The sequence below is a fragment of the Ceratotherium simum genome, chromosome 18 (genome assembly GCF_057802395.1).
Source record: "Ceratotherium simum simum isolate JZ-2026a chromosome 18, ASM5780239v1, whole genome shotgun sequence".
In the NCBI taxonomy this organism is placed as follows: Eukaryota; Metazoa; Chordata; class Mammalia; order Perissodactyla; family Rhinocerotidae; genus Ceratotherium; species Ceratotherium simum.
Genome location: NC_141917.1, coordinates 56,724,926 through 56,737,276, shown reverse-complemented (window position 1 = coordinate 56,737,276; position 12,351 = coordinate 56,724,926). Strand labels below are relative to the sequence as shown.

The 12,351-nt window shown below is 52.1% G+C and overlaps 1 protein-coding gene across 6 annotated transcripts in view; it reads left to right on the top strand.

Annotated features, from left to right (window-relative positions):
• The first annotated feature begins 2,034 nt into the window (after positions 1 to 2,034).
• The window catches only part of PGPEP1 (pyroglutamyl-peptidase I), a 30,239-nt gene continuing 19,922 nt past the window's right edge, over positions 2,035 to 12,351 (top strand). For 2 of the 6 annotated variants that reach the window (XM_087443502.1, XM_087443504.1), the window contains exons 1-2: positions 2,043 to 2,122; positions 4,121 to 4,173. In XM_087443502.1, coding sequence (XP_087299628.1) covers positions 2,089 to 2,122; positions 4,121 to 4,173 — 87 coding nt within the window. In that variant the 5' untranslated portion in view covers positions 2,043 to 2,088. Of the gene's footprint in view, positions 2,123 to 4,120; positions 5,937 to 6,511; positions 6,684 to 7,195; positions 7,247 to 12,351 lie in introns of all 6 variants that reach the window. The other 4 variants (XM_087443507.1, XM_087443506.1, XM_087443503.1 and 1 more) reach the window with 4 other exon arrangements.

The following is a 12,351-nucleotide window of genomic DNA, read 5'->3' as shown; positions in this document are numbered from 1 at the left end:
TCCTTTTCTGAGTCTGCTTGTGCCCAGTACTGCTGCAAATCCTAGCCCCTCCCATGTGTGACTTGGGACATGTGGCTTAGCCGCTCTGGGCCTCAGTTTCCTCACTTGCAAAATGGGATAAGAATAGTTCCTCCCTCAAGTGTTTTGTGACGTTAAAAAAGAGGACCCCAGGGGGCCAGCCCAGTGGCACGGCAGTTAAGTGCGCGCGCTCTGCTTCAGCAGCCCGGGGTTCACAGGCCCGGATCCGGGGCGCGCACCGACACACTGCTTGTCAAGTCATGCTGTGGCGGCGTCCTGTATAAAGTAGAGGAAGATGAGCATCGGATGTTAGCCCAGGGCCAGTCTTCCTCAGAAAAAAAAAAAAAAAGAGGACCCCAGTGATGGGCTTAAACAGGGCCGGCATGTGGTTTGGGCTCCCAGTGAACTCGAGCCTTTACTCCCAGTCTCTCTCGGCAGAAGCGTGTGACTCAGTTTCTCCCATCACTGCCAACTCTGGGCATTACCAGCTTCTCCTCTTTCTTCCAGTGCAAAGAGGGACAAACGAAACCGGCTGTGGCTTCCCTCTTTCTCTGCCTCCAGCTTCCAGCAACACGCGCCCTTTGCACCAGACACTTATTACACGTTTGAGCTATAAAACCTGATTCTTGGTAAGATTTTTGTTCTGTTCTCTTCTCCCACTTGGCGTGGGTCTTGCGCCCACGGCCGGCCCAGGCCGGCTCTCAGATTTTCTGAATTCTACCTGAAGCTGCCAGAGACCAAAATAGCGGCTGAGTGTGTGACCTCCGCTCTGAGCTTGTAAACAGGGCTCAGGCCAGTCCCGAGAACTCTGCCCTGGGTGTTCTGAGGCCTGCGCCCAAGGCAGATGACTCTTCCTCAGCACCCTGGCTAGTTGGGGGCCACGGCTGCCTGGAACGTGTTGTCAGTGACCCAAGTCCAACGTCCAGCCCTGTTTCTGAGGATATGGCCAGAAACTCAACTCTACTTTTCTGGCTGTTTTTGGAGGAATTTCGGCCTCTGATTAACTTTGGTGGGGGACCAATTGTGTGCCAGGCACGTAGTGGGTGTAGGGAAATGACTGTAATGGAGCACACTCTCTGCCCTGGGAGTCCTAACCCCTGTCAGAGGAAATGGGAAACAAACCAGAACAGCAGCGCTTCTACAGTAACGATTTCTGAACATGATTGCTGCTATTAGAGGATGAAACAAGGAAATGAGACGGATCTGCTGGGAGTAGGGGCAGGGAACAGTGTGGATTTCAGCCCGGGGTGGGGGCCAAGGAGGGGCCCAAGAGCTGGTGACAGTCAGGGAGGGCCCCTAGAAGGAGGTGAGCTTCCAGCTGAGCCCTGCAAGAGGAGCAGCAGCTAGGTTTGCATGTTCCAGGCAGGGAGAACAGCAAGTGCAAAGGCCCTGAGGTGGGACTGTGTGAGGCCCTTGGAAGACAGCCAGGGTTGGAGCAGGGTGAGTGTTGGGGAAATGGAGAGACGGGAGGCTGAGGTCTCTGGGGCCACATCGGCCTCCTTAGCAACATAGGAGCCCGCAGAAAACCTTCGACACCTCCCAACTGTGGGTGCCAGCTTTTCACCTATTTGGTTCCCCCTCAACCTCCTGGCCTGAATGCTGCTTCTGTGACCCCAGGAGGCTCCAGCTGAGTGGCCTTCCGAACCTCGCCCTCCTCAGCCTCAGTTTCCTCATCTGTAACACGGGGTGAGTAATGGAGCCTTGCTCACAGGGAGGTGCCCCCCCCAGATAATTCACAGCAGTGCTCATACAGCAGGCGCGCAGTGAACACTTGCAGAATAAATGGCTCGTCCCCAGCGCCCGACTCAGTGAGTTCAAGCGGCCACACCCTAGAGGACGAGTTGTCCCCATCTTACAGGTGGGGAAACTGAGGCTGGAGGGCGGGGAGCCGGGCGCTCCTGGGTCGAGCATCGCATTCGGGGCGCGCACCCAGCGTCCCGGGCCCGGGGGCGCGCACGCCGAGCGGCCGGGCCGGGCCGGGGCGGGGCCGGGGCGGGGCCGGCGGCCAGAAGGCGGCGGCGGACGCTCCAGCGCCGGCAGCGCGGATCCGAGGCGCAGCCGGGGCGCGCCATGGAGCGGCCCAGGAAGGCGGTGGTGGTGACGGGTACGCGGGCGGCGCGCTGATGGCGGCCGCGGGCAGGGGCGGGGCGGGCGGCCGGAGGCGGCGGGCCGGGAGGGGCGAGCGCTAGAAGTCGTCCCAGGTTTGGACGGTGTCACCGCCCGCGGGAGCCCAGCTCGGGCCGCGCCGCCGAGAGAGTGGAGAACGGGGCGCCCCTGTGGCCCCAGTGTCAGGGGTCGGGGCAGGCAGGGGCGTGGGGTCCGGGCAAGTGGCCCGCGCGGAGCAGGCCCCTCTGGCGTCCTTCCTTCCCCGGGTGGGGACATTGACCCTCCGGGCACCTGTCTGTTCTGGCTGCCCGACCGGCGGGCTGGACTGGACTCCTCCTCCCTGCCCCCCCGAGGTCGGGCCTGTCCCCACCCTCGGCCCCAGGGGACAAAGGCCGATTTGCGGGCAGGAAGCGCCTCGCTGACAAATGAAGATCATGCCAGCCACTGCTCCGCGAGCCCTGGCTAATGGGGCTGCTCCCCGCAGGCAGGGACAGGCGGAGGTCGGGGGACCTGAGGTGTGCGGCCGCGCCCCCGCTTCTCCCAGGGACTGTCTCGGTCAAGATCTTATCTGCCCGGGCTGGTGACCCGCCCCGCTGTCACCAACTCCCCGAAACTAACTGAAACGAACTGTTCCTCCTTGCGGAGGCTCCGCCTCAGGGCCACGTGGGTGTCAACTTCCGCCGGCCTCTGCTTGGGGGGGGTCATTTTGACTCTCTGTCTGCAGGGGTCAGAGTGGGAACTCCAGCTAAGGTTCACACAGGTGTTTTGTGGGCCCGGGAGGGTGGGGCTGGTCCTGGAATTCCCAGGAAGATGGAAGAAGCTACTCACCTGCCTAACAGGTGTGTGTAATTGGGCGGGAATCCCTGCCCCCTGCAGCCCCCCTGTGTATCTGGTTATTTATTACTCTGGTGCTGAGGATGTGGACAGCCACCCGACTGGGCATCTTCCTTGCATGAGCTCGTTACATCTTCACTGTTTCCATTTTGCAAAAGGGGAAACTGAGGCTCATAGAGGTCCCCCTGTTTGTAAGTGGCTGAGCTGGGACTCATACTTAGTCTATGCAGGAGGAAGGAGGAAGCGGAGAGGTCCTGACCCTACTGGGGGGCCTCTTGCTGTTCCAGGGCACAGCATCCCTCCCAGGGCCTTGACACCACTTGGGACCCTCAGCCCAGCAGGAGTGGCCCACGCTTCCATGGCAGCCTGTCTTGGAGATGTTTATATTTTAGGTAGGGTGATAGGATGATTAGAAGAGGGAAGCTGTGGACTCTCACAGGTCTGAGTTCGAATCCCTGCTGTTCCATCTTCTTGCTGTGTGACCTTGGGCAGCTGGCTTTCACCTCTCTGTGCCTCAGTTCCTGCTCCTGTGAAATGGACCCAGGAAACACCCTTGCCTGAAAGGGAATGCAGTGAGGCTGAATGCCACCGTGCACGCAGACCACTTAGCACATCCTCCGGTAACTGTCTCTGTTTGTAAGGGGGCCTGGAGTTTGAGCAAGTGGAGAGGAGGGTGGTGGGATTGTGTCCGGACAGCCTGGCCTCGGAGATACCCACATGCATCCCTCGAGGTCATTCCTCATTCAGTGGTGATTCACGGAATGCCTACGGCCCCGCATTTCCAGAGTTGGGAGAGGCCCGACACAGACAGTGATAAAATAATTGTAGGCTGGGTCAAGGATAGTGGAAGAATCGAGAAGGGAACAGGCCAGCCTTTTCTGGGGTAAAAGGAGGCCACTGGCCCCTTGCCCGGCAGGAAGGTCAGGTGAAGGTGAGGACAAGCACAGACCCACAGCTTCAGTTAGGAGCAGACAAGTGTGCTGGGGGGCTCTGAAGGGCCACTGGGTGTGCCCCAGCACTCGGGACCAGGCACTGACGTTGTCCTGGGTGGCAGCTGCTCCCTCAGCTCCCTGCTCCGTCCTCGGGTGGAGGTCGCGGCCTGGCCCTGGGCAGGCTGGGAAGGGCCACTCTGAGTGACACGCTGCCCTTGCTGTTTCCTCAGGGTTTGGCCCTTTTGGGGAACACACGGTGAACGCCAGCTGGATTGCAGTCCAGGTAACTCGAATCAGGAGGGCAGGGATCCGGCTCCGGCCTGGGCTCCCCTGGAAATATTTGGCACCAAAGAGAAGAAGGAATCTCCAAGGACATCTCCTGTGAAGCTTCCTGTGAAGCACTGAAGTCTGATGTCGGCATCTCCCCAGAGTGTAGCCACCATAGCCAATGTTTGTTGAGTGCCAGCTCTGCTCTGAATTTGCCTAACCACCCTCGCAGGATTAGGAGCAGTTATTCTTGTGCCCACTTTATGGATGTGGAAACTGAGGCACGGAGAGAGTGATCTGAGGTCACACAGCCAGGAAACAGAAGTGGCATTGCCTCAGAAGTGTCCCATGCCCCAGCAAGGTTTGGGGGGACCAGGCAGGGATACTGGGGGATGTATTAACCTTGTAGAGGGGGTTTAGTGACCCTCATTGCTGCCTTTTGGCGGCTGGGGGAGAAGAAGGCTGCATATTGGGGGAGGGGGAGAGGATCTTTACTGCTGTCCTGAGCAGGATGTCCACCTGCAAAGCCTTCCAGTTTCTTTGTCAGATGGGGCATTTGGAGGGACAGACTGGGAACAATGGGCGGAGAGAAACGTTTTCTCCTGTGTAAATCAGATCTGCAGAGACCGGAGCCGAACTCACGTTAATCTGAGCCTATTAGCCGCTTGATTTAAAGCATCCCCTGCTTTCCACTGCAGAGCCCTGAATTTGGAGAAAAATCCAGTTGACACCTCAACATGTCACCCATATTTGCCCCCTCCTTGTTATCACCCCTACTCCAGACCTCAAAGTCTTCGCCGCTTTCCTTTTTTTTTTTTTTTTTAAATTTCACCCCACTTTGCAAGCGGGCCAGAGGGCCGGGTCCGGGACCCTGCAGATGGGCGCGTGTGCGAGGCGCTGCTGCAGTGCCCGCGCCCCAGAGCCCCAGACAAAAAGGAAGCAGCGCGTTTCTGAGGACGTGTGTGTCTGGCTTTGTGGGAGCTTCAGACAGCAGCCTTCACGGGGCTGAGTGGACACAAAGCCGTGTGTCTGAATTCCTGGGCCCCAGACACTATGATCTGCATCTAAATAGGAGAAAAATCAATTAAACAATCTTTGGAAATCCCTGCGAGCTTTGGGACGCGTCAGCGGAGGAGAGTAGCTTTTCATCATGCTGCCGGAGGGGAGATGTCTCTTAGATTTTAGTCGCCCATCTCTCCAGACCTCTGAAGACCTTCAACTTCTTCCTCAAGTTACGAAACAAGAAGAGAGGATCCTCCACCATTCTGCAGCTAAGGACGCCAACCTCCCCAGATCTGATTGTTTCCGTTTTTAAGAAAACGGGAGGTGCACGTACATCCTGCGCGGAACTCAGGAATTTTGCGCATGTGCACCTTCACATCACCCGCGTCCAGATCGCGATCTAGAACATTCCTAGCCCTTCCCCGTTGTTCCTGGGTGCAGAAGCCCCTTGTGCTCCTTCCCAGCCTCCCACCCCCAGGTGTAAACCTTTCTGCCAACTCGATCGCTGCCATAGGTGTTTCACCTGTTCTAGAACTTGGCATCCGAGGAGTGGCGCTCCGGCGGGTGCCGTCTGCAGGGGCCGCCGCGGTTGCTCGGTGCTCTTTAGCTGCCCTGGATGAAACCAATTTGCCCGTGAAAAGGGTGTAGCCATTGGATGGATCGAATCCATCCCTCAAGAAAATAGCCTCGGAGCGTTCCTGGTGTGCTCCGGGACGGGTGGCAGGAGGAGTTGATGTGTGTCACCTCAGGCTGAAGATGAGTGTTTTGTTCCGCAGAGTGAGTAGTGGTTACTTCCTGTCCCAACTGACTTTTCAGAAGTTGTCATCTGTGGAAGGAAGCCCTCCTCCTCTCCAGGACAGCTACCTTCTGTCTTCATCTCTCTCTTTGTCTCTCTTCTGCCTGTTTCTCTCTTTCAGTTTCTCTTGGCTTCTCTGGGTCTCTCGCAATCTGTCTCTCTCTCTCCTCCTCTTTCCATCTCTCTCTCCATCTCTCCGTTTCCTCTGTCTCTCTCCCTTCTGTCTCTGTCTCTCTCGCTGTTTCTCTTGGCCTCTCTGAAAGTCTCTTGGGCTCTCCCCATCTCTCTCCTTCTATCTCTTCCCTTCTTTTGCCATCTTTCTCTCGGCATCTCTAGGTGTCTCTCTTCTCTTTTATCTGACCCATCATGCCCTGAGTGAACCTGTGCCCCAGCGAAGAGTGAACTGGTTCCCACCAGCCACAATTGGAAGGTGGGAGTTCTGGGATGGAGGGGCGACCCCCACCCCTTCCTATTTCCCCAGGACAGCGCTGCTCCTCGGCACCTCTCACAGGAGGAACTGTTTTCTGCGTGTCTCATGATGTCTCGTCTCCCTCAGGTCTTGGGTGGTGGGTGTGCGGTGCTGCAGGTCTCTTCCTAGAAGACCCAGGTGGATGTCGAGGGGCGGGACCCCCTTGGCTCGGGGCCATCCGGAGCATTCCCTGCCCTATCAGGGTGAGGAGGAGCCGAGTCACATGTCCTGGTGACACCAAGGGACAATTACTGCCACAGTGAGTCTAGACAGACCTGCTAAGGATATTAACCGGAGAACAAAAGGGGTCTTTGTTGTGGGGTCAAGGGAATCAGTCAGATGCGGCCTCGCGGCGGGGTCTTGTCAGGTAGACGGGGTGTAGACAATGCGCCGTCTGAGGCGCCTGAGCCCCATTCCTTTCACGGTGTGTGCTTGGTGGCTGCGCTCGCTGCAAAGTGTCATGGGACTTGGGGTGCACTGTCACCCCCCAGGGAAACAGGCTGGCCCTGTTGGAACAGCAAGTGTTCAGAGGCAAGGAATTGAGCTAGATTACAGGCCCCCCCCTTCTCGTAAATCCAAATGAACTTGATAGCCGCTCCTCCCTCTGTTACGCTTTTGCAGAGTTGGGGAATAGTTTGCAAAAAGTGACAGGTACACTTTTTCAGTGCCCCCATCACTTCGGTGAAAAGTATTTATGCCCGTGTCACCAATACTTGGGTCAAGATAAGGTTTCCATCAACCCAGGATGTTCCCTCATGCCTCCTTCCCCAGCACTCCCTGTCCTGCCCGGAGCTGCTGCTGTCCTGAGCTCAGGCACCATAGGTGAGTTTTGCCTGGGCTCGAGCTGCGAATGAGTGGACGGCACAGCCTCTGTGTCCTCCGCGTGCTGGTGGCTTTTGCTCTTTTGTGTTGGTTTGGGGGCAACTGGCTCTTTTCCTGACTCACACCCTCCTCTCATTGACACTGGCATTCAGGGGGCTTTGGGGTTTTCTCTCTGAGAATAAAGCAGCAGAGACACTCCTGTCGGGGTCTTTGGCAAATACTTGGACGCCTTGCTGTGGGGATGCTGGCCATGGGGTGTGTGTGTGTCTTTGATGCTGGTTTTCTTTTCTTTTTTTTTTGAGGAAGATCAGCCCTGAGCTAACATCCAATGCCAAGCCTCCTCTTTTTGCTGAGGAAGACTGGCTCTGAGCTAATATCCGTGCCCATCTTCCTCCACTTTATGTGGGACGCCACCACAGCATGGCCTGATAAGTGGTGCGTCGGTGCACGCCCGGGATCCAAACCCGGGTCACCAGCAGCGGAGCATGCGCACTTAACTGCTATGCCGTGGGGCTGGCCCTGATGCTGGTTTTCTTAGTCTATATTTTTCCCCCAGTTGGGTCAAGAGGAGCAAAGGTTGGGTCAAGAAAGGGACTCACGTTGTGGCTCCCTGGTGACGCCAACTCATTTCCTACCACTAAGCGTCAACATGGGCGAGTGGCCATCCCACTAATGGAGAGGACCCACGGGGAGGGTCTGCCGCCTGCACCGGGCATCCAGGCTGGGCACATCCTGTGTCATAGTGGCCACTGGAGGTTTACTGTGCCCCATAGAGGGTCCCTTGGGTTGGTTACTAATCAGGTTAGCAGCATCCTCGGTGCCCCTGCCCAGGGAGGTGATGCCACCAAATTGACTTGCCTGGGCTTGTCCTCACTCAGCCTGAGAGGCAGATGCTTTTAATTCCTGACCTTTCAACATATTTTCTGTTGCCAGAAAGGGCTGCTGGGTTCATGGTAAAAAGATGCCAGGGGCAGGAAAATTTCAAGCAACCGGGGACAGGAGGGTGAGAAAAAGTGGGGTGGTGGTTGGTAGGCTGTAAAGATGGATGCCATTATTCACCTCATGCCGAGATGAGGCCTTTGCTGGAGACCTCTCCTCCCGGCCCTGGGGGAGAGGAAGCAGCCATCTTTATCCCCATTCAAGTTTTTTAAAAATTTGACAAGTTATGAGAATAGTCCTAACAAGTCCTTTCTCATCCATATTCCTCAAATGTTAATATTATATAACAATTGCTCTTTCTCTGTAGATAAATAGGTAGGTAGGTAGATAAATATAATTTAATAATTTTTTTTCTTGACTTCTAAGTCATGTTTTTATTGTAGTAAAATATACATCACATAAAACTTTCCATTATAGCCATTTTTTAGTGTACAGTTCGATGGCATTAAGTACATTCACATTGTTGTGGAACCATCCCCACTATCCATTTCCAGAACTTTCTCATCTTCCCAAACTGAACCTCTGTCCCCCCACTTTTTCTTTCTGTGAGGAAGATCAGCCCTGAGCTAACGTCCATGCCAATCCTCCTCTTTTTGCTGAGGAAGACCGGCTCTGAGCTAACATCTATTGCCAATCCTCCTCCTTTTTTTTTCCCCAAAGGCCCAGTAGATAGTTGTGTGTCATAGCTGCACATCCTTCTAGTTGCTGTATGTGGGACGCGGCCTCAGCATGGCCGGAGAAGCGGTGCGTCGGTGCGCGCCCGGGATCCGAACCTGGGCTGCCAGTAGCAGAGCGCGTGCACTTAACCACAAGCCACGGGGCCGGCCCTCTGTCCCCTTTATTCACTAACTCCCCTCCCCCTCCTCCAGCCCCTGGCACCCACCATCCTACTTTCTGTCTCTGTGAATCTGACTCCTCTAGGGACCTCATAGAAATGGAATCATACAGTATTTGTTCTTTTGTTTCTGGCTTGTTTCATTCAGCATGTCCTCATGGTTCATACATGTTGTAGCATGTGTCAGAATTTCCTTCCTCTTAATATTCTGTTGCATGTATATACCACGTTTTACTTATCCATTCATCGGCTGATGGACACTTGGGTTGCTTCTACGTTTCAGCTATTGTGGATAACGCTGCTATGAACATGGGTGTGCAAATATCTCTTCAAGACCTTGATTTCAATTCTTGTGACTGTACACCCAGAAGTGGAATTGCTGGATCATATGATAATTCTGTTTAATATTTTGAGGAACTATCATACTCTGAGTCATTTAAGAGTCGGTTGCAGACATGATACCCTTGCACCCCTGAATAAGTAACTGTGTGTTTCCTAAAACACAGCCTCAGCACTTAAAAATCAGGCTTATTTAACATTAATAAAATTTTGTAATCTATAGCCCTTATTCAGATTTTGTCAATCATCCTATTACCATCCTTCATGGCAAAAGAAAATTCCGGATCATGCATTCAGTTCAGTTGTCCCGTCTCTTTAATCCTCTGTAACCTGGAAAGTTCCTCAGTCTTACTTTGTGTCTCTCAGCATGACACATTTGCTGAGAGCCGCTCAGTCCTTTGTAGAATGTCCCTCAGTTTGGTTTCTCCTGTTCCCTCATGATTAGACCAAGGCAATGTGTTTGGGCGGGAATCCCACAGAAGCGATGTTGTTCTCAGTGCGTCCTGTCAGGAGGCACCAGATGTTGGTGAGTCTCCTGCTGGTATGTTGACTTTGGTCACTTGCTAAGAGTGAGGTCTGGTGAATGTCTCCCCTGCAAAGTTACTGTCTTGCCCCTTGTAATTAAGAAGTATCCTGGGCCGGCTCCGTGGCTTAGCGGTTAAGTGCGCGCGCTCTGATGCTGGCGGCCCGGGTTCGGATCCCGGGAGCGCCCCGAGGCACCACTTCTCCGTCCAACGTGAGGCCGGGTCCCACGTACAGCAACTAGAAGGATGTGAACCTATGACATACAACTATCTACTGGGGCTTTGGGGGGAAAAAACTGAATAAATAAAATCTTTAAAAAAAAAAAAAGAAGTATCCTGTAGAGAGATACTTTGTGACCATAGAAACACTTCTCAGACTCCCACCCATTCCTGGTAGCGTCTCCTGGTGAGTCTCGCCTCAATCAGTTATTATTTTAGTCAGATGGTTGTCAAATGGTGGTTTTCTAATTCTTTCTTTCCTTTGACACTTTACGACATTCTCTATGGAGTCTATTTGTATCCCTGTGGACTCATGGATACTAACTATTCTCACTAGGCGATAATCTTACTCTCTTTCTTTATTTTGATGTTCAAATTGTCCCAAATTTGGCCAGTGCCAACCCCATCAGCCTGGCCCCTGTGTCCTTCTGCCATGTCCCCATCATTCTTTGAGCACATCCTTTATGGTTCTAGGTTCATTTTTTATAAGTAACCTTTTCATTTCAGAGTAATTTTAGATTTACAGAAAAATTGCAAAGGTAATACAAAGAGTTCCCATATGCCCGTCACTCAGTTTCCCCTGATGTTAACATCTTACATAACTACATGTCTCAAAATGAAGAAACCCACGTTGGTCCATTACTCTTAACTGAATTCCAGACTTTATTCAGGTTTCACGAGTTTTCCCATTAATGTCCTTTTTCTGTTCCAGGATCTCATCCAGGATCCATCACCACACTTAGCATCTTTTTTTTCTGATGTCTGCCTGAGTGTTGGATGTCAGATGCTTTGTATTCCTTGTTTTTAATTGAGATATAATTTTATTGATATAATCACATACCATAATATTCACTCTTTTCAAAACCACTATAATTTAGTGGTTTTTAGTATATCCACAGAGTTGTACAACCATTGCCTCTATCTAATTCCAGAAAATTTTCATCACCCCAAAAAGAAACCCCATACCCATTAACTGTCACTCCTCATTTCTCCTTTTTCCTGATAACCAGTAATCAGGGTTATCAGCCCCTGATAACCATTAATTTACCTTCAGTCTCTAGGGATTTATCTATTCTGGACATTTTATAGAAATGGAATCCTACATGTGTGGCCTTTTGTGTCTGGGTTCTTCCACTGAGCATCATGGTTTTTAGGTCCCTCCATGTGGTATCGTGTGTCAGTGTTACATTACTTTTGATGGCTGAATAATATTCCATTGTATGGGTGGACCACATTTTGATTATCCATTCATTAGTTGATGGGCATTTGGGTTGTTTCCACCTTTGGTTATTATGAATAATGTTGCTATGGACATTCACATACAAGTTTTTGTGTGGATGTAGGTGTTCATTTCTCTTAGATATACATATACCTAGGAGCACATTTAAGGTCGGCTGGGCTAAGCTGTGATGTTCCGTATGTTAGGTGTATTAAATGCATTTTCGATTTACGATATTTTCAACTTACAATGGTTTTATCCCGGAACTCCATCATAAGTTGAGGACGAGCCGTAGCTCTTTTTGTCTTTAGTCTGAGGGCAAAGAGTCCAAACACAGTGTTTGAAAAAGTTACTTGAGATAGTTTGAAAAGGAATAACTTAAAAACATTTTTGGAGAAAGAGAGAAGTGCTATACATTATTTTTGAAATATTTCATATATGGAAAGAATATATATGTACATATACACTATATAGGACAAACTGTAAAATTATGGTGGTTATGTATTTAATATAATGGGTTTTAGACAAAACATAAGTATGAACTATATAACTTCACGGATATTGTCACTAAGGGTGAGGCTTAATTTATTTAAGGGAAGCAATTAGGTGAATGAGTTTGAGGGAAATATTATGTAAATGTTAGCTCCAATGGGGAGACGGAGATGGACACCCCAGGACATCCAGCCTGGGGCTTGGGGAAAGCTGTTCTCCACCTCCAAGCTCATGACATTCTGGAAAACTCATGTTTCTTAAAAATGAAAAATTTGGGGCCAGCACCAGTGGCCTGGTGGTTAGGTTCAGCATGCTCCGCTTTGGCAGCCCAGGTTTGGTTCCCGGGCATGAGACCTACACCACTTGTCCGTCAGTGGCCATGCTGTGGTGGCGGTTCACATACAGAATGAGGAAGATTGGCAGCGGGTGTTAGCTCAGGCGAATCTTCCTCAGCAAAAGAAAAAAAAAGAAAAGTTTGTGCTCCCCTATTTTCCCACATGTTCAAGATCCTGATGAAGGCGGGGCTGGCCACATGGCA